Source organism: Sinohyriopsis cumingii, chromosome 1 (assembly GCF_028554795.1).
Source record: "Sinohyriopsis cumingii isolate HCF-2022 chromosome 1, ASM2855479v2, whole genome shotgun sequence".
Taxonomy (NCBI): domain Eukaryota; kingdom Metazoa; phylum Mollusca; class Bivalvia; order Unionida; family Unionidae; genus Sinohyriopsis; species Sinohyriopsis cumingii.
The window spans coordinates 35,448,486-35,474,662 of NC_142961.1; the positions used below are offsets into that span (position 1 = coordinate 35,448,486).

Consider the following 26,177-nt stretch of genomic DNA (forward strand, 5'->3'; position numbering starts at 1 on the left):
ACCTTTAACAACTGCACATTTCACTTCACATTAGAAAACAGAAACTTTCAGTGAAAGGTTCTTAAGTATTAACTCTATTTTAAATGATATAAAATGTTATTCCAGTATGCGGTTTATTTAATTATACCTTTATTGTTTACAGGATAACATCATCTTGCTCATTTTTCCATGTTTGTTTATTTATAAAATCCATAATGATTTAAGTTTTGCTTCGAAATTTCAGTTAGCACACTCGTTATATCACGTTATTATCTGAGATCATGGTCCTTCAACACAGTGGATGGGAACTGACTAAAAGTTGACAAGAATGTTGTTCTCTTTGTTTTTAGATGAAATAAAATATCCAGAAACCATGGTAATAAAGTTGTTATTGTTGCTGTTGTAGGATTTAATACCATTTTTCAGCACATGATAGGCTATACATGGCGGCCAGTATTAATGATGATGGAAGAACCCGGGAAAACCCTGGAAAGAACCACCGATCCACGAGAAGCTACTGGCAAGCTTTCTCATATACCCACATTAGCCGAGTCGGTAATAAAGTATGATGTTTCTGAATAAACATAAATGTGAGTCATCAATCTGTTGTTGTGATTCTAGGTACTCATTTTATATCCAGGATCCTAAATCAGTGTACCTTACAAAACATATACACCAGTCCTCTCCTGTTTGTATTGTTTTCTAACATAGCCCTGATTTAATATGAACAAAAAGGATTGATTTATTAAACTTGTGTGCAACAGCAAGGTTAAACAGAAGCTTGGGTCAGGCCTGCATTTTCTTGGGACTGTTGCAGACCAATTAGTAAATTCAGACTGGTACAGATTTTTGGGGGTTTTTCTTTTCATTTGACCCTGGAAATTTTGTTCATCTTTGCCTGAAATGGGGGTAGGAAACATATTTTGAGGATTACTTCTTAAAGCATCCAAACACACCTGTTTCTGAGATTATTGTTTAGCCAGATGTTTAGGTGCATAAAAGGCATTGCTTTTAACTGATGATTTTTATATCCTGGTCCTATTTTTACTCCAGATCTTAAACTTATCCTTCTTCTTGCAAAGGTTCATCTGTACATGTGCAGTCTAGACTGGTCTGCTTTAGATCCAAGACCAAAAAGACTAAAGTCCAGACACAAACTACATTTTGGAAATGGGCAATTTACAAGGTAAAAAAATTCTGGTGTCAAAAATGATATTTTTTCAAATATAATTTCTAATGCAAGTAGAAACATTATTTGTATCACTGCAGTTCTACATCTTTCACCTTGTCCGTAATACCACACACTTTGGTGTATCATGAATGATGTTGATGTTACAGAGTCTGGAATTCGGGTAAAACGTCACAAAGTGTAAACATGGCACATTGGTTTAGTGAGTCAAGTCTTTTTTTAAAAAAAAGGAGAGAAATGTCTTTTCATTTGCAATATTATTTTTTTTCTTCAAAATGAAATACTGTCTTAAGTGATTAACTTGCCAGTGATTTACAGCAAAGGTTGCAATGTTTACAAAAATATCTTGACTTGTAAACAGTATACAGGAATGAGATGCCATTAAATCAAACTGATTTGAAACTTGCCCTTTCCCCCGATATGAACTTTAGATTTACAGCTCAAAGCTATAATATGCAAGCTATTGACAATGTGTATGGTACACCTCACTGAAAATGGCATTGTTTCATTATCTTTGTTGAGTATATCTGTTTATAGGTATAACATCCTTAGGATCGTTGTAATGTTCTGTACTAGTAACACACAAAATATCCCCAAACCCCAATGGCTCTTATTTGTTGAATGTGAAGAAATTGGGATCAAAACAGGTAAATAAAACCTCTATATATCACTCATTTTATCATAAGGAATAGTGGAAATTGTAATCTACATCATGAAATTCTCAACTATGGGTGGCAACACACTTTAATAAATAAATACCAATTAAAGAAGTTTTGTCAAGTGAAATTTGGGTTTTAGTTCTTTTAATTCAGTTTCAGTGTTATCATCATGAATGCAATGTCTTGCATTCAAACACGAAAAAATTAAATCTACTGTCACAGTTATGTCCAAGAATGTTTCTATGAGAACCTAATTAAGTGCTGACCATGTTTTGATCTCTGACTTGTGGAAATATCTGTTGTGTTGTTACACTCAGTTAAAATCTGACTGCTTTGCATTATCATGTTAATTACATCTTTTACATCAATTCGATTCAAGGGGGTAGAATAAAAGAAAAGTTAAAGGTATGCAAATCCTAACTGTACGAGTTAGCAGTCAAGGTCACGTGTCAGGTCAACAAATTTCAGTTGATTAATCAAACACGTTTATAAATATTATTAAGTAATATATTTAACCTACCTTATATTATTTACAAATGTAATCAAGGATTGCAAGGCAACCAAGCAAAATGAGCACTTAGTGAATAAAAAGCTTTGTCACAGAGATAAAGTTCATTATGGAGAAGTGAGTTCGAGAGTTTGTAGTGAACTTAAAATTCTTGAATTGGCACTCTGAGATTTCCTGAAGGATGATATGTTTTGCTATTACTTTCCATGCAACCACAGCATAAATATTTTACTAATAAAACAATAAAACGGAGCTTGATATCGACAGTTGTTTCATGAAATAAATGTCCCTAGTTTTTGAGAGAGAAAAAGAATCTTGTTTAGAATCGGCAACAAAAAGAAGTGACATAATACACTATTTTTGTTTACATGTGATGCTTGGAATAATATTGTTAATGATCTTATAGAGGTTGTATATCTCGAAAATAAAGGTATTTCAGGCAAAAAGCAAACAACTTCATTAGAGTGGCTCTATAACATTGTTTAATGTGTGGTACAACCAATTTTTGACAGCTCTGGCTTTTTTGTAGTAAGCCAAAATAAATGTAAAAATCATCCATACTAAGAAAATAATTGACAGAAAGCCTCATTAAACAGTCCTCTTATAGATGATATGTGGAAATATTTCAATTAACTAATTGCTCATGTGTCACTGACAGTCATGTTCATTAACACAGCTGCTGATTTTGTAAACCATTTACACGCAGTCAACTAAACAAAGCCATTTACATGTACATATTTTTAGCCTTATTTACAACTGGGTGAAGGCAGAAATCTTAATTGTGAAAAGTTGTTTCAGATCTTTTCTGACTATTTTTAAGTGATAAAGGCAAACCTTATATAAACTGCATCACGTGAAAATCATTAAAAAAACTTAAGTGTCACACTTCTTTTAATATAAGCTGACTGCAACAACTCAACAAAGTGTTTCAAGACCAAAGCCACATGATAGGAATGACTGCTACATTTCATATCTTTGATGTGCTATATTTTGAAACTTTGGAGTACAACATGGTTCCTACAGATCACTTAGTACAGAACTGAAACAAAGATATTTTCCAGATGGCAGGCATTGTTGCTATGGGCCCAGATAAAAAGGCACCACCAATTTAAGTTGCCAACATTATTTTCTTCTCCCTCTCTCATGAAACAAATTCCAGTTTATTTTCCATTTCTTTGTCAGCTCAGTCTCTTGTGAAGTTTCAAAAATTTTCATCTTCTTCAAGTTCTACTGAACAACATTCCCAAGAATGCATCATAACGTGCTACTGTATGTTGCAAAAAGTGCCCATTCCTGATTACAAAAAGAATTTTCTTCTACTTGTCTCCATTTCATGACGCTGAAAGAAAAGAAAAATGGGAAAAATATTAGCTCTTATGATATATTTTCCTAGGTATCGATAAAAATAAAATTAAGAAATTATCTCCAGAAAATTGTGCTGTCCAATGCCAGGAAAATATAATCTTCAGCACTGAAATGGTTTCATTTTTTTAAAAACTTGCAACACATTATGGGAACTATCACTGCAGAGGAAATGGGAGCTATGGGCCTAAGGCCATACAAGGCAGCTGACTTCACTATCACTGCAGAGGAAATGGAAGCTATGGGCCAAAGGCCATACAAGGCAGCTGACTTGCGCCAGCCTGGGCAGGTTTTGAACCCATAACCCTTGGATTATGAATCTTGCTTTTCCAATTGATCTACCATGGCACCAAAAGGGATTGTAGGTGAAAATTAAACATGATTCAATTATTTAAATGAAGGAAAACTCACACCTGCATAGTAATTTCTTAAAATATTTCCTGTGTTCACTCACTAGTTTCTTTATTCTGTTATGAGTGAAGTTGTTCTTATAATGCTAATCTTATATGTATTATTCTAGTTATTATGTATGTCATGATGAAAAAAGTTTTTTCTTCTTCAGGGAAATAAGTAGATGTACATGTTATTTCCCTGCCAGGCAAATGAATAAATCACACAAACTGCAATGAGGATCAATGAACAACCACTTTCATAATAGACGAAATGCCATCGCATAAAAAGTGACTTTGCATAATCTAAAATAGCTATAAATCTGTCATCCTGCATGAATAAGCCATGCTCACATACCATTCAATGGAAGCCATAGTACTTCAGTGATTAGAATGCCTGATTCATGATTGAAAGAGTGGGGGTTAGGATCCTACCATTGAAAGAGTGGGGGTTAGGATCCTACCATTGAAAGAGTGGGGGTTAGGATCCTACCATTGAAAGAGTGGGGGTTAGCATCATACCACTGAAAGAGTGGGGGTTAGGATCCTACCATCAGTCCATGTTGGGTCAGCTACCATGGTATGTCCTTGGGCAAGACAACAAACTTCAACTGCCTTGAAACTAAATAACCATGTGCCACAAAACACGAAACTGACCATATTCAACATAATATCCATACAAATCTTAATAAGCACACATCCCTCTTTTTGACCAAAACTTTGTTGACCAAATATTAAGCTCTGTCTGTAACTTAAGCTTTACAGCTTTGAATGACTTCAATTATGAGCTAAAGACAATGCACATTAATTATCTCCGGAAAGAATTTTTATCAGGTTTTGGAAAAGTAGGCAAATATGGCATGATTTAAAGTTCTGGAGATAGCTTACATTGGGCTGTACTATTACACCATAGGCCTGCTTAGAAAAATGGTCAACTGTTAAGCTATGTAAGCAAGATGAGCAAAATCAAACCACTTGGGCCTCTTGTTCTACTTAAAAGTACTAAAAAGATTAAATCAATCTTTTACATACAGTAAAAACCTCAATTATCCAAACCCAAATAATACAGAATAATTATTCTTATCCAAATGAGTAGCATTTACCCCTAAACTGCTGCCTAAGCATGAAGCCTATTCCAATTTTAAAAATTTGCGACTATTCTAGACATGTACTGTATTCATTTCTGACACAAGTTTTGATTACCAAGGCTGTGCTGTTTTCTTCTGTTATGTTTGATATGACACATGTAGGAGTAGGATTGATTTTTTTTTAATCAGTAATACCGATCAATAACTTTAAGTCATGCTGTAATAACTAAAAAGAATCTTGAAACACTAAGCTATGAAATGATAGCATATATTTAATGCTCATATAATGATCTAGTTGTTCTATGCTAATTTACAGTTGCTGAGATTACTTTAGTTAAAATGATTAATTTGTGTGATTTCTTTGCAGTAATCTCCAGTTTGCACTTTTATGGTGCATCTTTTTATCCTGGTAATTGTTCTTTCTTAATAATCCACAAATTATCAGAGATAATGGTACTTGTAACTTAGCTATTTAGCAATGCAAATGCTAAGATGATCAAGGGCCATAACTCTCTAAAATAAGTACAAAATAGTAGTCTCATCAATGAACTCATTCAAGTTCATGTTGAGATGAAGCCATAGAGGAAATCTGGTTTAAATTAATTTATAAATGTTGCTGCTAATGTTCATAAGGTTGTGTGATGCCTATGGTAAAATGAACAGAGGCCATAACTGAAGAAAATGTATGTAAAACATGCCCATCATTCAACTTGTCTGAACTGTGCTGTGAGATGAGGCGTCACAGCAAACTTAATTAAAATCTTATATTAATAAATGTGGATGATAAGAGTTTACATTTGCAATGTCTATGTTTGGATGAGCAAGGGCCATTGCCCTACAAGTATCACTAAATGTGGTGTTAAGAGTTTACATTTACAATGTCTATGTTTGGATGAGCATGGGCCATAACCCTAAACGTTTTGCTAAATGTGTTCATCATCAAACTTTTCTGAACTGTTCTTGAGATGAAGCTTTGTGGCAAATTTAATTGAAATTAGCTGAACAAACAAAGAAGGCAATTTCACTGTCCATTTATTTTAGTAACAGGGGAAAATAAACAATTTCATGCACATTACCTTATGAACCCATTCATATTCTCCGAACTTGGAATCAAAAGAACCTTTCTGCAGGGTGCGTAGCTTGAGTGTAAACCGTGGCCCAAGTTCCTGTAGTCCCACCTTTTTTGCATTTTTAAACACATACCTGAAATGAAACAAATGCACTCTTCAACCAATTACCACAGCCACTTCTAAAGTATTCAATATTTTTTGTCTACATGTGTATACTTGCATAAGCACATGCAATGAAGCATAACGCAAGGTTGTGAATTTAAAATGGCTAAGTTAAAAACATTAATTTTGTATTAAAACTATCGCGATACCCAACCTTTTTGTTTTTGTGATCAATGATTATTTCCTAAAACTAAAAAAAACAAAACAACCTAGAATTATTGAAATCAGCAAAAATCATGCATCATATATTTAAAAGCTTTAATGTTATGTCTATGTTAAATCATTTGAAAGGTCTCTCCATATTTTAAATGGAAAGTTGGAATTTCTCCCCCAAATTTTCAGTTTTGAAATAGAACCAGTCATCAGCATATATATCATGCTATGTAGTACAGTTAAATATGATCTTCTCATCACATAATTAAAGCAAGAATACAATTCTGGCAAAATGTTTTCTTATGAAAACTGTGTGTGTGTGTGTGTTTGTGTGACTTGGATTTTTAACTTTGACAATTTTTCATTCATATCACTATTATGTCTGCAGAGTGGCAGTTTATAGTGATGTCTAGCACTAGGGCATCATGCTGCAGACATGTAGCATCATGTCTCACCCAGCTACATTATCCCGACACTAGGCCAACCAATCATAACACTAAACTCTTAATGCTGAGAGCCTAGCGAGGCAGCTGTTAGTACTATTTTTATAAGTCTTTGGTATGACTCTGCTAGGGTTCAAACCTGTGACCTTCATCCGAGGCAAACGCTGTAACCACCAGGCCACCAGAGTGGTCCTTATGAAAACTGTATACTGGCTACTATTCTAAATATCTTATACAAATAAACTATGACATAACACTGTAAAGATGACTGTACTGTTTTCTGATGATATATTACTGTCAAGATGACTATACTGGTTTCTGATGATATATTACTGTCAAGATGACTGTACTGTTTTCTGATGATATATTACTGTAAAGATGACTGTACTGTTTTCTGTGGATATATTACTGTAAAGATGACTATTGTTTTCTGATGATATATTACTGTAAAGAGGACTGTGCTGTTTTATGATGATATATTACTGTCAAGATGACTATACTGTTTTCTGATGATATATTACTGTAAAGATGACTGTACTGTTTTCTGATGATATATTACTGTAAAGATGACTGTACTGTTTTCTGATGATATATTCATATTCTTGGCTATTTGCATGAAAATAAAACGGATTGATCGGATTATGCACTTTAAATTCTCTGCAAATGTTTGGAAAATATCAAGCTAGCTTGTGACTCTTGGTTGAATGAACAAACAAATAAAAAAAGGAAACAGTCATGCTTCCATACCATAAATATAAAGTACTGACATAGTAACAAAGTCTATTCTTGGCTTGAATATTTCTGAAATCAAATGCACTTACAAATGTTGTTCCCACGTGTTCCTAAGCACTTTTTATTACATAAATAATACATTATAACAAACCTGAAAAACCTAAAGCCTAAAAGAAACATCACATTGTTTCCAGTTTCCAGACTGACCCTATTTTTAGCCTGATGATCCTATCAACTATCACTGACATAAAAAAAAATTGAAAAAAAAACAGAATTCCTGATTTTCTGCTGTGATGAATCTGGATTTTATTTCATTTGTAGGTAACAGTCTTAGACATCATGTTCATTTAGGTGTTTACTATTTTTCTCAATATTTTTAAGCACCCAATGGTCACAGACTAGAAAACATGCCTCAATAATGGATACTTCTGTATGGTGTTGCTAATCAATGTCAGCTATAAAATGTACAGAAAATTGTATTAGATGAATGCAAATTATTAAGTAATCATACAGAAAGTACACATCTAGCTATTAGAAACAACACTGTTAAGCAATACTATGTTTTTTCTCAAAAGAATAAAATTAGGTCATGCAAACATGGTTCACTAGGGTAAGTGGTTGGAAGGGTGTAATTAGTATTCAAAATCGTTTATTCCAACTGACTGACCAAATTTTTTATAGTATTAAACGGGGAAAAAACCCATTATTTTTGGTGGGCCTAATAGAGGAAAATCAGCAGAACATAACAGACTCCAACTAAAACTGCACTTAAAGGGAAAACCTGGTTTTCAAACTGTTATCCCAATTTTCAACTCAAGTTTGATTCTGAGCCAATTTTCCAAGATTTTGCTAAATCAGATAATCAAGGCAGAAACTGAAATGTTATCATATCGGGACCACACTATCTGGACTATATTCAAATACACAGAGATGAACTTAAAACTGAAATGTTATCATATCGGGACCACACTATCTGGACTATATTCAAATACACAGAGATGAACTTAAAACTGAAATGTTATCATATCGGGACCACACTATCTGGACTATATTCAAATACACAGAGATGAACTTAAAACTGAAATGTTATCATATCGGGACCACACTATCTGGACTATATTCAAATACACAGAGATGAACTTAAAACTGAAATGTTATCATATCGGGACCACACTATCTGGACTATATTCAAATACACAGAGATGAACTTAAAACTGAAATGTTATCATATCGGGACCACACTATCTGGACTATATTCAAATACACAGAGATGAACTTAAAACTGAAATGTTATCATATCGGGACCACACTATCTGGACTATATTCAAATACACAGAGATGAACTTAAAACTGAAATGTTATCATATCGGGACCACACTATCTGGACTATATTCAAATACACAGAGATGAACTTAAAACTGAAATGTTATCATATCGGGACCACACTATCTGGACTATATTCAAATACACAGAGATGAACTTAAAACTGAAATGTTATCATATCGGGACCACACTATCTGGACTATATTCAAATACACAGAGATGAACTTAAAACTGAAATGTTATCATATCGGGACCACACTATCTGGACTATATTCAAATACACAGAGATGAACTTAAAACTGAAATGTTATCATATCGGGACCACACTATCTGGACTATATTCAAATACACAGAGATGAACTTAAAACTGAAATGTTATCATATCGGGACCACACTATCTGGACTATATTCAAATACACAGAGATGAACTTAAAACTGAAATGTTATCATATCGGGACCACACTATCTGGACTATATTCAAATACACAGAGATGAACTTAAAACTGAAATGTTATCATATCAGGACCACACTATCTGGACTATATTCAAATACACAGAGATGAACTTAAAACTGAAATGTTATCATATCGGGACCACACTATCTGGACTATATTCAAATACACAGAGATGAACTTAAAACTGAAATGTTATCATATCGGGACCACACTATCTGGACTATATTCAAATACACAGAGATGAACTTAAAACTGAAATGTTATCATATCGGGACCACACTATCTTGACTATATTCAAATACACAGAGATGAATTTAAAACTGAAATGTTATCATATTGGGACCACACTATCTGGACTATATTCAAATACAGAGAGATGAACTCCCTTTCTCTTCCTTTGATGTCGTACCAATACATCTCACCAGGATTAGGCTAAGGATTACCAGTGTATTCAGATTTATATTTTCTACAATATTGTAGGTACAAAAGTTTTGCACAAGTATATTATGTTGGATATTAATTAACAAAGTTTTATAGCATACAAGATTCTATATTTTTGAGAGGCAAAATGGTTCATTTTCATATTTTTTAAAGAATCTTGGGAGAATGATCCCCTCTTCTCAATTAAGGCATGCTAAATCTTGATTGATACAAATTAGAAAAATAAAGTCCTTTATTTATACTTAAAAATAACAAATACCGGTATTTACAGAAACTTTTTAATATTTTTTATTTCTTTTATTAGTCAGTGTAAACTGGTTAGCTGACTGAACACAAAGAGAACATTTTGTCCGACAGTAATTTTTTGATGTGATAAATTCCTAACAGCAGGTGAATGATGCATTTAGAATTAAATTACAACAAAAAAAAGTGGATGGAAGTTGTTTATCATTAACCAACTGCTGTTATAAAATACAGCACATCTGAAATTTTACAAGTGAAAATGTAGCAGGATCATTTGTATTTGCAACATTAGTATACACAAGTGTTCACACTCCCATAAACACAAACACACACACATATGATTACCTGATGAATTCAATACAAATGACAAACCTAACTCAGCAATAATCAAAAGTACTGGTCATACCAGTACCACAGACATAGCATTCAATGAATAAATGCAGATCTCATGTGAATAAAGAAGCCAATTTCTCCTAAACTTGTAGACCTACTGTGCTCATACTTTGGAGATGTAATAAACAAAAGGAAAACAATGAAACAAGCAGATGTTATATTTTATCCCAAAGTTTCCTTTTAAAACAACTGTCATCATCATAACACCCATCCTCAACTTCAAAATATCTACACCACAACCATAATCATCTGTTTCCACTTTCAGATAATCATAACCACCAACACCAACATTAAGTATTTAAACTTTTTAAAATTTAAACCCGACTATGCAATATGATGACATTACAACTGTAATTACAAGAGAATATGCAATATGATAAACTGTACAGGACTGAACTTACCTATGGTGTCTAAAAAATATGAAGTCTCTCTGATTGTGGAATGTGACAACTCGCCTGCCATGGAACTCAGGATCATGAGGGAATAAAGATGCCAACATTCTGCCTACACTGTGCCCCAGGCGAGTGTTAAAATTGTTCAGGATGACCTCAGGCTGGTGACCTGTCAGCTCTCCAGCCCTCTGCACATGGAAGCCAAAAGAATGAATAACTCAGATTTTCCTATTTATGAGACAGTACCTGTGAAATATCTTTAATCATTAAGGTACACATCTAAAAATCTGACAAATAATTGTTTATAAAACAGCAGGAACGGTTCTTCCTACTTCTGCAAGTTTCTCTCAGGCCAGAATGACCAGCAACTTTAACAAGTTCGTAGTCATCCTATGTAGATTTCTTTTCATAATCTTATAAGCATATCTGCCAGATCACAAAGTGTCATGTGTTAAACACGATTTTTTTAATTCTAAAACTCCAGACATAGTTGTGTTTCTGAAAACATGATTATAAGCAACAATGATGCTTTCTTTAGCAAAACCAAAAGAACTGATACATAAAAAAATAAATGAATTTAGAGCAGACAGAAAGATAGACAGGTATGATAAATAGAGTAAATCCTGATTTCGGCAACTTCTGCAGTGAATAACCACTGGATATTTATGACCACGTGGAGTTTTTATTATATAAATGCACTATCATGAGCAACCACCAAAAGAATGTGACCAGCAGCCATGACTTCAAGCAAAATATGCATTTGCCACTGGTATGAACACACAAACTCCAATGACCTTTTTTAATCCTTTGTAACCTCAACTGCTGACTTAAGCCTGTATGCAGAATGCTGATTGTTCCAAACCAAGATGCACAAAAGTATGGGAAAATGTTGAGGCTGATTACATGTTTTATTAGATATATCAGTTAAAGCTGTATGCCAAAGACCATAAACTTGATTCAAGTACTTCCCATAAACCGTCACTGTAATGCAATATTTGTCAAAACTCTATTACAATTAACAAAGGCTGGTATTATTGGTCTGTTCTGAAAATCCCACACAATACTGATGCCATAACAGCTTCACACCTGTGTTCACTAAAGTGCAACAAGTACTGCCTGCCTTAAATTGTTTGTGGAGTCACAATATATAATGACCATGGGCAAAAGAGGTCTTTGTCTTTTCTCTTAGTAAGCTATTTGCTTTTTACTGAATTAGTTAATTCTATAGGTATTGTAAAGCACACAAGTCTGTACACCATCATCATAAGCCAACTAGAAAAAAATGACATTTCGGGGGTGGGTGAGTAGAAAACTCATTTTAATAATGTCTCGGGGGGAGTCTCTTTCAGATTAATGCAGTGACCATTATGTGAGGACTGTCTACCAGAATATTCTTCTTGCCAGGGATGTAATGAACTATGAGGGTACTCCTTCAGATTAAGGTTGCCCAGCAAAGGAGGTACTAAAACCTCAACAGCAAAGGAGGTACCAAAACCTCAACAAAAAGAGAAGGAGCATGTGGCATCATCATAGACCATCACAAAATGACTCTGGTTCCAGGGAAATATATGCTGTCAGTGGATCTTTGTGTGGTTTCTAGTTTACCAGAAGCAGAAAATGGAGGGACTGCAAGTACAGTCTTCCTAGGGGAACGAGATTCGCTGTGGAATTCAATGTCCTAAGAGTAGGTTATTTAGTGCTGAGGCAATTGGAGTAAAGTTCCTTGCCCAAGAACACACCATGGTAGCCAACTCAGGCTGGTACAACAGGACTCTAACCTTCACCCGTCTGGTTGTAAGTCCGGAAAACTAACCACTAAGCCACGATGCCTCCTCCCAGAATCGTAAGCTATTGGCAAGATGACAGTAAGGTCTTGGCTCTCAGCACCTCCAACAGGGCCAGGACTAATAACCTGTTTGTGAGGATATTCATCCCACATATAGAACATTCTGAGATGGAACAAGATCCAATCATTTTTCTAGGTTCGGTAAAAGTCCCAGTCAGGTCACAATGGACCAGCAGTGAGACAAATCCTGTCTGAGAGACTCAATGAAGCAACTGTGGATCAATCAATGATGGAAATATTGGAGGACTGGGATCCCCAGTGACCTTTGATGGATGGTAACTACTCCCATTACTCTGGTAAAAGCTCTGGATGCAGAAGCTAGGTCACAGAGCACAAAATCTGGAAAAACTGGTCCAAGCAAAAGTAGAGGTACCTCCTGGGAGAAGATAAAAAGAGATCTGAAAATATGCATCCTGGAGGTTGATGGGAGACTGCCCAGCCAAAAGCCTTGTGGCAGTCCTGCTATGGTTGTGGTCTCCATCTTGAATGCTTCCTAGCAGAAACTTTAAGGTGGAAAGGTTGATAATGAATTGAAATATTTAATCTTGTGCACCAGGGAAATCATGGAGTAAAAGGACAGAGATTGGTCATGTAACACCCTCTCTACTGTGACTTTTTGCAGGTAGCATACCTCTTCCTTTAACCACACCAGAGTTTACTTGTGCAGAAGCATGGGAGGTGGGGGGGCCTTGCCAAAGGATGATGCTGGTCAACAAACTTCCTCCCTGGACCTTCCTAGTGACTCTGTATAATGACCGACAGTTGATGATGAGATTTCAATTTGGGTTTCTTGGATTGGGGCTGCATGGTTTTAAAGAGCTTCACTGAAAACCATAAGGGCAGTTTTCCTGGTTAGTCTTTGATGGGCCAAGAATAGATGCAAGAGACTGGTGTTATTGGTCTTTCAGGTCCTGAGAAGCTATAGGGAATGAGCCCTGTAAGAATTAATGGAAATTGAATCCCCTTCCCCTGTCTGGTGCATATACACTGAATTCGAGTTTCCAACAGCATTAGGTAATCTGGTGAAATTCTTTAGTATGAGATCCTAAGAGAGAAGTGGCTCTGAGGAAGCCTAAAAGGAATAGTGCTTTCCTCGTTAAATAAGAAAAGGGGACCAGGTGGCTGTCTTGTAAGAAAAGATAGGGTTTAGTGCTATAATGCACAATTTCTCAACAAGAACAGCTTTCTGGGGAGAGATGGGACAGTCCAAAGACAGAAGTCCGAAAGAAATGAGTTACGAGTTCAGAAAAAAGGACTAGGAAGTCCAGGAATGGTTGAAGTGTTGAGAATAGCAAGGCTCAAGAAAACAGGAAGGCGTTGATGCACGGTCAAGGGAGGAAGGTGATGCAATAAGTCATGGACATTGCGCTCTTTTCAAGACTTGTTATTATGATGAAATAAATCCAAATTAGACACTGCTATTAAATTCTGCTGACAAAATTAAGATCAAATTGGAATTGCTGCTATTAATCTATTTTGATTAAATTTGTTATTTTTCTTGTCTAAGGGGGTGCATATTACATTATTTCTTTCGAATATTCTTGCTCAGTTCTCTGTTAAAATTCTATCTTTCCACTCCCACCAGGCTGTAATATCGAGAGAGGTCATCCTCTAGATAACGCCAGCCAAATCCAATTAACCACCCCTCTTACTAAGAGGGTGATGTTACAGTATGTATGTATGTATGTATGTATGTATGTATGCTGGACTTCAAAGTAAATCGAATGAAAGTGAATGTCATAAAAGTACTTGAATGTTTCATGTAATCTAACAAAATTATTAAATATACAAGTCCTTGAATGTTTTTACAATAATCTAGCAAGGTACTTTCTGTTCTGAATATATGATTTTTCACTCTGCAATTCAATGCTCACAGTATCACAATTCCTCTACAACTCTCACAAGACTGAATATATCTTAAAAGAACGAGAATGCTGGACATAAATTTCTCTATATTATCAATATGTGTGCATCAAATCAACTATTCTGAATCACCAGAAAAGATTCCAGGTATTTAAATTATTATGAATTATAAAATATCTTAATAGTCAGATGTTTTTTTATTCAGCCAATAAACAACTAGGGCACACATGACATCTTTAGAGGATTTTGTAATGCTGACATGACCTCCATTTGACTAATTCATGGCATGATTTGGCTGAATTAGTTGTTGACATGAACAAGGCAATAACCTTGATTTATGAACGGAGAAAGTACATACAAGTACTCTTACTATAGTAAAGGCCACACACAGAATTAAAGTATCGAAAAATGTCTTTTACCTAAATGACTTAAATAAACACTATATTATAAAATGATATTGATACAGATATTCATAACAAAAGGGAATTGTATATTTCAAGAACTGAGAATGGATACCTGGTGACAGAGTCCTGCTAATTGTCAACTTTGATTCAGAAACTGCCATCTGTGGTGATGACATCTTTACAGCTTGAGCAGGGATATTTTTCAGTATCATAACATCACAGGAAATGTAAAGATAACTCACCTTTAATTCTGTAGTCAATCTTACACCCGACATTTTGAAATGTATTGTTGGTCCATCAGGGAGATGAGATATCACCAGAGCATCTTGACAGTATTAAGGTCACATAAATATACACATTAGAAAAAAGTACAGAACTGTACCATAGTGCCTTTAATATTCTCTACTTTTTTGTACACAATTAACCCATATAAATCACAAATATTGGTTGTGTCTTTAAAATATTTTTATCTGCACACTCCAAAAATAACTAATTATTTGTACACTCAACAAATAATTATAATTACTTGTATCTGTACACTCCAAAAATAATTATAACTATCAGTAAGCTCAAACGCTAATTATAAAAACTGTACAAACAATTATAAAGATTAAAGTAACTTAGGAAAAACAGAATTTTTCTTTTCAATCCTATATGTGGAGGTTCAACATTGCCTTATGTAAACTTTTTCTTAATTCTTTTTTTTTCTTCCTTCCCTTTCTTGATATTCACAAGAAAATGTTACTTTGTTTAGGTTGCTAAAGGTGAAAGCTCACTGTCGTGATTAGAGGGCACTGTAAAGACCTGTCATGAAATGGCACAATTTGTTTATACAGAAAGTGTCTCAACTACCCTAATAACATAAATACTATCTTATAAATTGCATAATGTGCCAGCAGATTAGGGTCTTTGTTGTTTGTTCTTCTTCTAACCTGTAACCAACTCCACAGATCCAGTTTGCATTTGGACTCAACTTATAAGCTAGTATATATGGTATTGAAAACAAATTCCCATTCATTCAGCACCCTACTGCAATATCTTATATACTGTAAACCAATTCCATCATTTAGCACCCTAATACACTACCTTATTTACTGCAAACCAATTCCCATCATTCAGCACCCTAATACAATACCTTTAAACTGTAAACCAATTCCCATCACTCAGCACCCTAATACAATATTTCATATACTGCAAACCAATTCCCATCATTCAGCATTATGGTTCTATTTTCCCTTATATTATACTCTTTCTTCTCCACTAACTTCCATGTCATAATTGAGCAGTATTTACTAGTACAGTGCAATCCTGCTATAATGTGACTCGTGATAATGCGAATTTGGATATAATGCAGTTGTGGAGTGGTAATGAAATTTCATATATTCATTCACACATTAAAAAATACTTTATTTTCAAAGTATGTGAAATAGTGCATAACAAATGTATTATCATTTTGGGGAAGAGTTCATGTATGATTTCGAATATAATATGATCATGGCATGGTTCCAGAAATTTTAAATACATATGTATTTTTCTTGTACCCAGAAAAATATTTTTTTTAAAGTACGGAAATAGTGTGCAAAATGTTTATTATCATTTGGTGGAATAGTTCGCATATGAATCTGAAAATAATACGATCGTGCCGTGGCTTCTGAAATTTAACAATTTCAACAGGTTCTTGAAGTGTTATGCCAAATAAACATTATCAGAAATGTTTCTTATTACTGATCCATGAGTAGAGCCAGTAAGTCGTCTTTGTGATTGTCTTCATTTAATTCTGTATACAATCGTTACTCAAACAATAGCCAACATGTGTGTCTTCTTTAGCTGCATGCACAACCAAGCAGCAGACAATGCGGTGGTTGATAAAAGATTCTCAGAATTTAATAAACATCAAAAAATGAAAGCCAACATGTTTGCTGGGCTTGGCAGTGTTATTAGACGCAATCGGTTGACCAGTAAATAATGTCCACTTTATTAGCTAGAAATTGAACAGGTATGAAATTGTACATGTGTTCAACTTAAAAATATTTATAAAAGTATTTTTCACATGTTTCTTTCAATATTTACAAAATCTTAAGTAAAAATTATATGCACGCTGAAAGCATGTGTTGTTTGTTAATTATTCTTGCTGTAGTCGTTCAAATGAACAGGCATACATGTGTTAATTATTGGGAATTTCCAATGGATAAAGGTACATCGAAACTCATATGAGAAAATTTTAGCAGCATGAAGATTTTACAGACACCATTCATAGACCCTGGAATGTAATGAATTGTACGTGTGCTTTGTCTTTCTTAACCTAATTTTGCTGTTAATGTTTCCCATTCGATTCAGACACATAATAATCTGTGACAAAATTACTGAATAGTTTAAATATATATGCGAATTTTGCAATGGAATTACATGTATTATGGATTAACTGCATGCCATGATGGTACAATATCAGATGGTAAGAAAATGGTGTTAATACTCTGTTCATGCTATATATTAGACGTTGAATTCAGACACAATGATCTGTGACAAAATTACTGAATATTTTAAATCTGTGTGCAATTTTTCCACAGAATTACATGCATTGTGGATGAATTGCATGCTACGATGGCAAGATAGTAAATGTTATTGATACCCTATTCATCATATACATTAAACATGAATAAACATATATGTGCCAATGTGTTCTCTGAAAAAAGTAAAATAATGTAAAATCCCACATTAAGGCGACCCTGCTATTAATGCAATCCAATTTGGACGCATATCGTGTTATAGCAGGGTTCCACTATACATGTATCTATACTGTACTGCTTCATACTGAATGACACATCTATACATAACTTTTGATTTCAATATTGCAGCTTTAAATAATCCCATAATGAATCAATGATGACATCAAAATGTTATGTCATAAAGAATGTTACTTTTGAGGTATCTTTTCTGAAAGGTAAGTATCTCTCATCCTCCACACATTGTATAGGCAGAAAAAAAATTGGTTAATTATAGATCACTCCAAGGTAGAGAAAAAGAGCATAAATAAATAAATTACAACATTGGAATGGGAAAATATAAACGTTTCCTGTGAGCAATACTGTTCTAACATCATGCAGTATCACTCAGAAAAAGTTGTTCATACCTTCCCGTACAAATGCAGCAACCTTTACATACTGAACATAGACAATGTCATATGTAGTCACGCTTGTGCATGTACTACTGCCATCCATGTGATCAAAGACTACTTTCTTTTGCTACTTTCAGTCGCTGGTGGCAGAGTAACCGAAATTTCCATATTTTTTAAGATTTTAGAATAAGTTTTAATATAATGCAAAGGAAGGCAGTATAGCAGCCATTGCCAATGTGAGAGAGGGAACTGGTTTACTATCAAGTCTCTGAATTTCACTTCAAAGAAAATGAAATTGAACAACTGCAGCTTGACAGGACAGATGAAGTTTTGCACAATCTAGAAGTAATTTTGTATTTAATAAAACAGAGATCTGATAATTGAAAGCAAAATATGTTCAAATAATGGCACCAGGTAATGTCTGATTGCCTTATCCAGAGGTATATTTTTCAGTATACATTTCATAATGCATAGTTCTATAGATGTCATGAAGATATTTATTGCCACATCTTTCAAGATTTTCTAGATTGATATTTTTCTATTTTTATGCCATCATATCTATGACATCTCATCACCTTTTCTTAGATATTGATGTCTGAACTTAAGTAGTCTACCTGTGTTCAAACCACATTCCCAAGTATACAAAGTGTAAAACCAAATCTTAGAAACTGTTACTAAAGAGCAAAATAAAGATCCTTTAAATGTGAGATATAATCAGCCATCTTTATTACTGTGTGATAGAAAAATTCCACTATTGGATTTGTGGACAGAAACTTGCCAAAGCCTTCTTCTTGCCTATGAATTATAACTCCTCAGGTGAGATTTGTGGTCAGAAATTTGGTAGTGATTTGTTCTTGCCTATGAATTACGACTCCTCGGTGAACAGGGACTTGGAATAGCTCTGTTCGTGCCAATGAATTATGAGTCATCAGGTGTGATTTTATTACACAATACCAAGACATGTGTTAGATTCTATTACTGTTTCCTAAAATTACAAAGGACTTGAATGCATTACTGCAAGATCATTTGACAGCTGGATAACTTGATGCTTTTAATGGATAGGTGTCTAATTATCTCTCTCTGGAATTCATCTTTTATTTTCTTTTAAAATCTTTTCCTCCTTATTCCTTTTCTCATCTACAAACTTTCAAAGGTTGCCCATGCAAATTTAAGTCCATTTTAGAATCCTTTCCCATTTTTTTCTAACTGTCAAGGGAAACCCTGTTTGAACCATAATCATAAAAATTCTAAACTTTGTCTATCAGCCTGCCTTAAGACACTTTTAAAAGACTGATTTTGTGTGCATACTCATTTAGTACACATAGATCACAACATTTTGAGCAAAATCAAGTGAGTAGAATATTCATTTTTACATATGAATATTACCAATAAAAGCCCTATAATTACTGCAATTGGTTAATCCCTATAATTACTGTAATTGGTTAATCCCTATAACTACTGTCATTGGTTAATCCCTGTAATTACTGTAATTGGTTGTTGTTGCTGTTGTTATAGGGTTTAACGCCATTTTTCAGTACAAGATAGGCTATACATGGCGGCCAGTATTAATGGTGGAGGAAGAACCCGGGAAAACCCAGGAAAGAACCACCGACCCACGAGAAGCTACCAGCAAGCTTTCTCACATATCCACATTGGCCGAGCCCGAGACTCGAACCCACGCAGACAGAGGTGAGGTGGCAGTGATCCGTGACATAGAGCGCTTTAGACCACTTGGCCACTCGGGGCCCCCCTGTAATTGGTTAATCCCTATAACTACTGTACTTGGTTAATCCCTATAACTACTGTCATTGGTTAATCCCTATAATTACTGTAACTGGTTAATCCCTATAACTACTGTAAATGGGTAATCCCTATAATTACTGTAACTGATTAATCCCTATAATTACTATAATTGGTTAATCCCTATAATTACTGTGATTGGTTAATCCCTATAACTACTGTAACTGGGAATTGGTTAATCCCTATAATTACTGTCATTAGTTAATCCCTATGAATATTGTAATTAGTTAATCCCTATAATTACTGTGCTTGGTTAATCCCTATAACTACTGTAATTGGTTAATCCTTATAGGATACACAGCTACTTCACAGATCATGTGGAATTATCACATCACATTAACAGTCAACTATAAACAATGGAGTTTGCTGATTATACTAGCTCATAAATGAGACTGACTTGTAGTAAGGTAAAGTGCCATTCACTAACTTATACCGTTTTATATGTTATCAAAATTAAGTAAACCAGTTTAGAAAAAAAATCAATCATGGCCAATTACAAAATTGCTCCCATTAGCCAATAAGAAAGAATGATGAGTGTTCTAAGCAGCATTGTTTTTGAAACTAATAATTTGATTGGCAGATGACACAAGCAGTGACAGTGGATTCATAGCAAGTCAAGCAGTAAAATGACTGATATACACATAATATTTTGTCTTATATTTGTTATGGCAGGTAAGAAATGTTATTCAAAGGGATCTGATGACCAGCAGTAGATTATTAATTTAAGGATGATGAAATATTCCAACTTTTAGATTTGAAAAAAAAGAACACTTCTCCTGGGTTAGTAACCTGGAAAATGTTATAAGCCCAAAGAATATCATGTGTTGCTATTTTAGATGTACTACTGTATATACTCACATATAATTTAGGAAACAAATACAGTCTGGAAGAAGGGGAGGGGGGGGGTCTGCTTATCCATGGATCAAGGGCTAAACTTGACAGTTTCTAAGATTTTTTTGCTGACTACCATTCTAATGACTGTCAATCTTGGGACACAAAAAAATAATTTATTTTCTGTGCCCTAAGACGTACATGCATATGGAAAAAAACCCACTTACTAAACTGCTATAAACTACTATGATTGCTTTTGCTATTATTTTGCATGTGCATATTTCAAGATTTCTCCAGCACGAAATTAAATACAGGTAAATAAAAAGACTTAATAATTCACTGGCTGGTTCGAATTTACCCGGGAGACCAGGCTGAACTATAATGTGCAGTACTTACAGTGCAAATTGTGCCTAGCATCACTTTAATCCTTGTTTATTCCCAAATATATTAGATGCAGATTTTGCTTTATTTATTTTTCTGACCAAATCCCATTATTCCAGAAAACACTCTTTTTCAATGATATAAGCGATGCTACAAACTGAGGTAATCTTTACGAAAAGGTACAACATTCAATTGTGCAAGGCACAACTAACATAACTGTTACATATTCATGAAAGATTGGTAATAATAAAGGTTAAAATTTTGAATACAGATCAATTAAAATCATCATCAATCTATTTAACTTTTGTGTTCTGGCTGAACAAAATCAAAATTTTCCACACAATGGAAAGCTGGATGTTTTGGCATCTCCTCTGTTTATAATTGGTGGATTTGTCTTTTGTTTTCTAACAGCAATACAAGCCAGTTAATCATTAAAACCCTTGAAACTGGCTTGGGTTAAGAGGAAATTTTGATTGGAAACTATACCAGTACTTTGCCTTTCACTCTATAATATTAGTATGATTACCATAGTTTTGTAAAACGGGCTGTAAGATCACTTACATCAAACAACTCAGTTTTTACAGTATTGGCATCATTTTCGAAGCATTATTTCTGAAACTCTTCATTATTGTATTTTGAATTTATCTTTAAAGTTTAGTGCTATGGTACCAATGATTCAAATCTAAGGGATGTACTTCATTCAGCACGTGTTGTAACCTACAATGTACACGTGATGGCGCCATTATGTAAATACACTCACTAGCCTAACTGTGAGCATTGAACCAAACCCTATTGTTCTTTATTGTTGTTGTTGTGCTGGGATATATTTTAATAAGTTAGGTATTTACAGTTTAAAGGAAAAATAAAAATGTATTTACTGATCCACTGATATAAAAAGTCTAATCAATAATGCATAAACAAACAATAATGGAGTCAAAATGGAGGGATAGTGTTACACCAACAAGCGAATGCACAATTCTTGTCATTGTCTGACCAAGTTATACACAAATCTGAGTGAGGCAAAAACAATAAGAAAACAGAAAATTAAATAAATTTCTTGACTTTTCAAACAAATTTATATCATTATACAATAATCGTACATGCAAAGCCCAAGAGAGTTATATGGGTAATTTTTGCTAATGTAATTTACCTAAATAAATGCATTTTGAACTTATCTTGTGATGTCATCTTGAACGTTTGGGTTGGCTTATACGAGGGTCATTCACTTTTTAGTGTTTATACCTATTCAGTTTGGGGGTCAGCTTATACGCAAATGGGTTTAAATGCATGTACATATTGTAACTAATTTGCTGAGTTGTTGATATATGCATGTATATATGGTAACTAATTTGCTGAGTTATTGAGGCAACTGGATTCTCTATATATCTATATATATACACACACACACACAAACTAATACACTGTTAAGTAGTTACTTGAAACAACAAATGTAAGCCATGATAAGGATACTTGGTATTTTTCTGTCTTCATTTACAACAAGCAGATCTGTGAAATCCTTGGATAATGCTTGTGGAATTATCTTCTTCAAATCTAGACCTCTCCTGTAGTATAGATGTGAATTGGGAATAACCTTCTTCAATTCTTTACAAAATTTGTTGGTTCTCTGCAAGAAAAAGAATAAAGGTTGTGCATAGTCAGCCAATATTTCCAATGACTAAAAAACCTGCCCTTTCCAGCAGCCTAAGGAAAATCGAAAATGATACCTATCAAAATTTTTATGCTACGTAACCTCCCCAGACTGTATATGCATTTACTGTATTAGTATATTTAAATATTCATATCTTGTACAATTTCATGAAAGCTAATTCTGTGGAAGTAGGAAACTGTGACATTTTTTTTCAGTTCTAAAAAGAAAACGTGAAGACACAAAAACATGTACAACGAAACTGGTTACCTCAACGGGACTGATGTTCTATTGTCTAAAAAGAATTTCCAGGAATTCAATTCAAGACCATTTCTTCTTTTTAACATCTATGTGTTGAACCAATCTCTAATATTCTTGAGAGATAACATGATCTTCAAACTGACCACTATGTTAGCCATACTTGATACAAGATTGGCAACATTTTCATTTGGGACAAACTAAACATTATTAGAAGAATTTTGTTTTTGTTTATTCATTTCAACATGTTGAGGTCAGATTAATTACAATTATCAAACTTCCCTTATTAACGACAGATGCTGCAAAGTCCAATGCGTCAAGTCAGATTAGTCCATGTGATAGAAATTAACATTACCCAACCTGAAACTAACATCATCTTCCAAGTTTATATTTTATGAGTGTTGGCAATGGTCACTGCTATGATATCTGCAGAACATCAGCTGAAGTCAAGTCTTCATTAGGGAGAGACCATTTAAATTTCTAAAGGGGGTGTTAAATGCTTGAAAGCAACTGTCTTGCTCTGATCTGTAGTATAAAAAAGGACACTATGACATTCATGTTTTTACTTGAAACAAATTTATCTTTTGATAAATGAAAGAACAATCAAGCACACTAACTTAAATGACCAGTCCCTTACAGCACATATAAAGTCAGAACTGAACTAGTTGTAAATATGTATTTCCAGCCATTACACAGTTAAGTGTAAATTCTGCTTTCTGTTTGTTTTTAAACAGATGTGTTTCTCATCTGGAATTTAATTGTCCATTATCACCAAGGATTACTTTTCATGTTTGAATAGTTGGATAAATTTACTCTGTTCAAGAGAAGCTCAGCAAAATGTGCCTCCTGTCAAGTCAGTGCTTAAGTTTATTTCAGATTTCTTTGAATAAAGTAAAACCATAAAGTCATTGCAAAAGAAGTCAATCAACCTTTTCAACATATACTGATTATACAGGGCTTTTGAAGCTGTTTTTGTCTTATTGTCCAAATATATGATCAAATTAAAGAACACTGATTTCTGAAATCGTATCTGACTGTATATAAAGCTGTCAAAATTTTAAAAAACTTCTATTGGGTATCCATCAATATTAATAATCAGGTACCCAATCAAAAGGGTACCTGTATTATATGTGTATAAAACTGCAGTTAAGTTCACATTTATTTTAATTCACAGGATCACTACCTAATGTTATCTGGTACAAAATTCAACAATTCATCCTAATTGTCTGATAAAGTTCTAAAATCCTCCCTTGTCATCTAATAAATCATCATGGCAGAATCATAAAAATATCATTTGGCTCCATTTGCTTGGTCTCACTGTCATGCCAATGCTGACTGAGCTATGTAAGTAACACTTTCATCCTTCAATCTGTTAAATCTATTCAGGGCTGCAAATGAACACATCATCTGTGTGGCAAGATCAAATAACCACCCTCTGTTACTTGCTACTGTATCACACTTGCAGCTCAATTAAAGAGCTGTCATGTGGGAAAACAAGGTATAGGATTATGGTTCATTATTTACTGGAAGAGGTAGACCTCTGCTTGGCAATGTAAGAGGTAGACCTATGCTTGGCAATGTTAGAGGTAGACCTATGCTTGGCAATGTTAGAGGTAGACCTCTGCTTGGCAATGTTAGAGGTAGACCTCTGCTTGGCAATGTAAAAATACATGTATCTGAGGCTCAATCAAAAGGATTGTCAACTTGAAAACAAAGTGAGTGCTGCCATTACAAGCGCTGGCAGAAAGCTTGCATACGTTAAACGGGTAGCCTATGGCTCATTTTATTGCCACGATTACAATCAATGGGCAGGTACCCAAGTACCCAATGGCATCTTTAACTGTAAATCACCCTTTATGTCTCAGCCTTTCCATGAGTGGCCTTCATTCACTGGCTGTTCAAATGTCAATCAGTGATCTCAACCAGCGCCTCCATGAGGGAGTTGCCATCAGTGTGTCTGCCAAGGTGCGGTGATGATTTATGGGGTATTTAATGTAAACTGCAGCAGAAATTATTACCATCCCTGACAAATATAACTCACTTGTCCTGGTCTGTCACAGGTTGTGATGAGGATTTTGGGTATGGTCTCCCTGTTGAAGTAAGATGCCATCTCATCCTGGGCTTCATCTAAGGCAACCTAACATATAAAACATTTTTCATATACAGATGGTCTCACTGCTGATACTCATTTATGAGTCAAGTGGCTTATAAAATGACACCATGCCCTTCATTACACATCTGCAAAATGTGTTATTTTCTATGACCCTGTATATATATATAAATCTATATGGACATTTTACATGTACTACTTTTAGGAGTAATAAATTTAAAAAACCTGTTTTGAGTAAGACTTTGTTTGCATATCTTACCAACACATCTACTTCCTGTTAAACTGGATGAGATCCTGTTGCAATTCATTATGGTATTTACCAGTTTGTCTGAGTAGTACATAAGGTAATGTGACTAGTGTGTACTCTGTGAAGTCTGTCACCCAGTAAGGTTATGAAATATGCATTTTTAGTTGTCTGCACTCAGTTTTAGCCACCCTGTCAATGTGATCTTAGTATTAGCCACCCTGTCATTGTGATCTTAGTATTAGCCACTCTGTCATTGTGATCTTAGTATTAGCCACCCTGTCAATGTGATCTTAGTATTAGCCACCCTGTCATTGTGATCTTAGTATTAGCCACCCTGTCATTGTGATCTTAGTATTAGCCACTCTGTCATTGTGATCTTAGTATTAGCGACTCTGTCTTTGTGATCTTAGTATTAGCCACTCTGTCATTGTGATCTTAGTATTAGCCACCCTGTCATTGTGATCTTAGTATTAGCCACTCTGTCATTGTGATCTTAGTATTAGCCACTCTGTCATTGTGATCTTAGTATTAGCCACTCTGCCACTGTGATCTTAGTATTAGCCACTCTGTCAATGTTATCTTAGTATTAGCCAACCTGTCACTGTGGTCTTAGTATTAGCCAACCTGTCACTGTGGTCTTAGTATTAGCCAACCTGTCATTGTGATCTTAGTATTAGCCACTCTGTCATTGTGAAC

General features: G+C 34.5%; 1 protein-coding gene across 1 annotated transcript in view; it reads right to left on the reverse strand.

The window, feature by feature from the left end:
• Window positions 1-2,794: 2,794 nt before the first annotated feature.
• Window positions 2,795-26,177, reverse strand: part of LOC149806693 (ribosome production factor 1-like) — a 32,897-nt gene continuing 9,514 nt past the window's right edge. The window contains exons 3-8 of the mRNA XM_089956660.1: window positions 25,166-25,261; window positions 22,692-22,845; window positions 15,337-15,419; window positions 10,991-11,169; window positions 6,251-6,377; window positions 2,795-3,674 (exon numbers count right to left, since the gene is read on the reverse strand). Of these exons, the coding sequence (XP_089812786.1) occupies window positions 3,633-3,674; window positions 6,251-6,377; window positions 10,991-11,169; window positions 15,337-15,419; window positions 22,692-22,845; window positions 25,166-25,261 (681 nt within the window). The 3' untranslated portion in view covers window positions 2,795-3,632. The remainder of the gene's footprint in view (window positions 3,675-6,250; window positions 6,378-10,990; window positions 11,170-15,336; window positions 15,420-22,691; window positions 22,846-25,165; window positions 25,262-26,177) is intronic.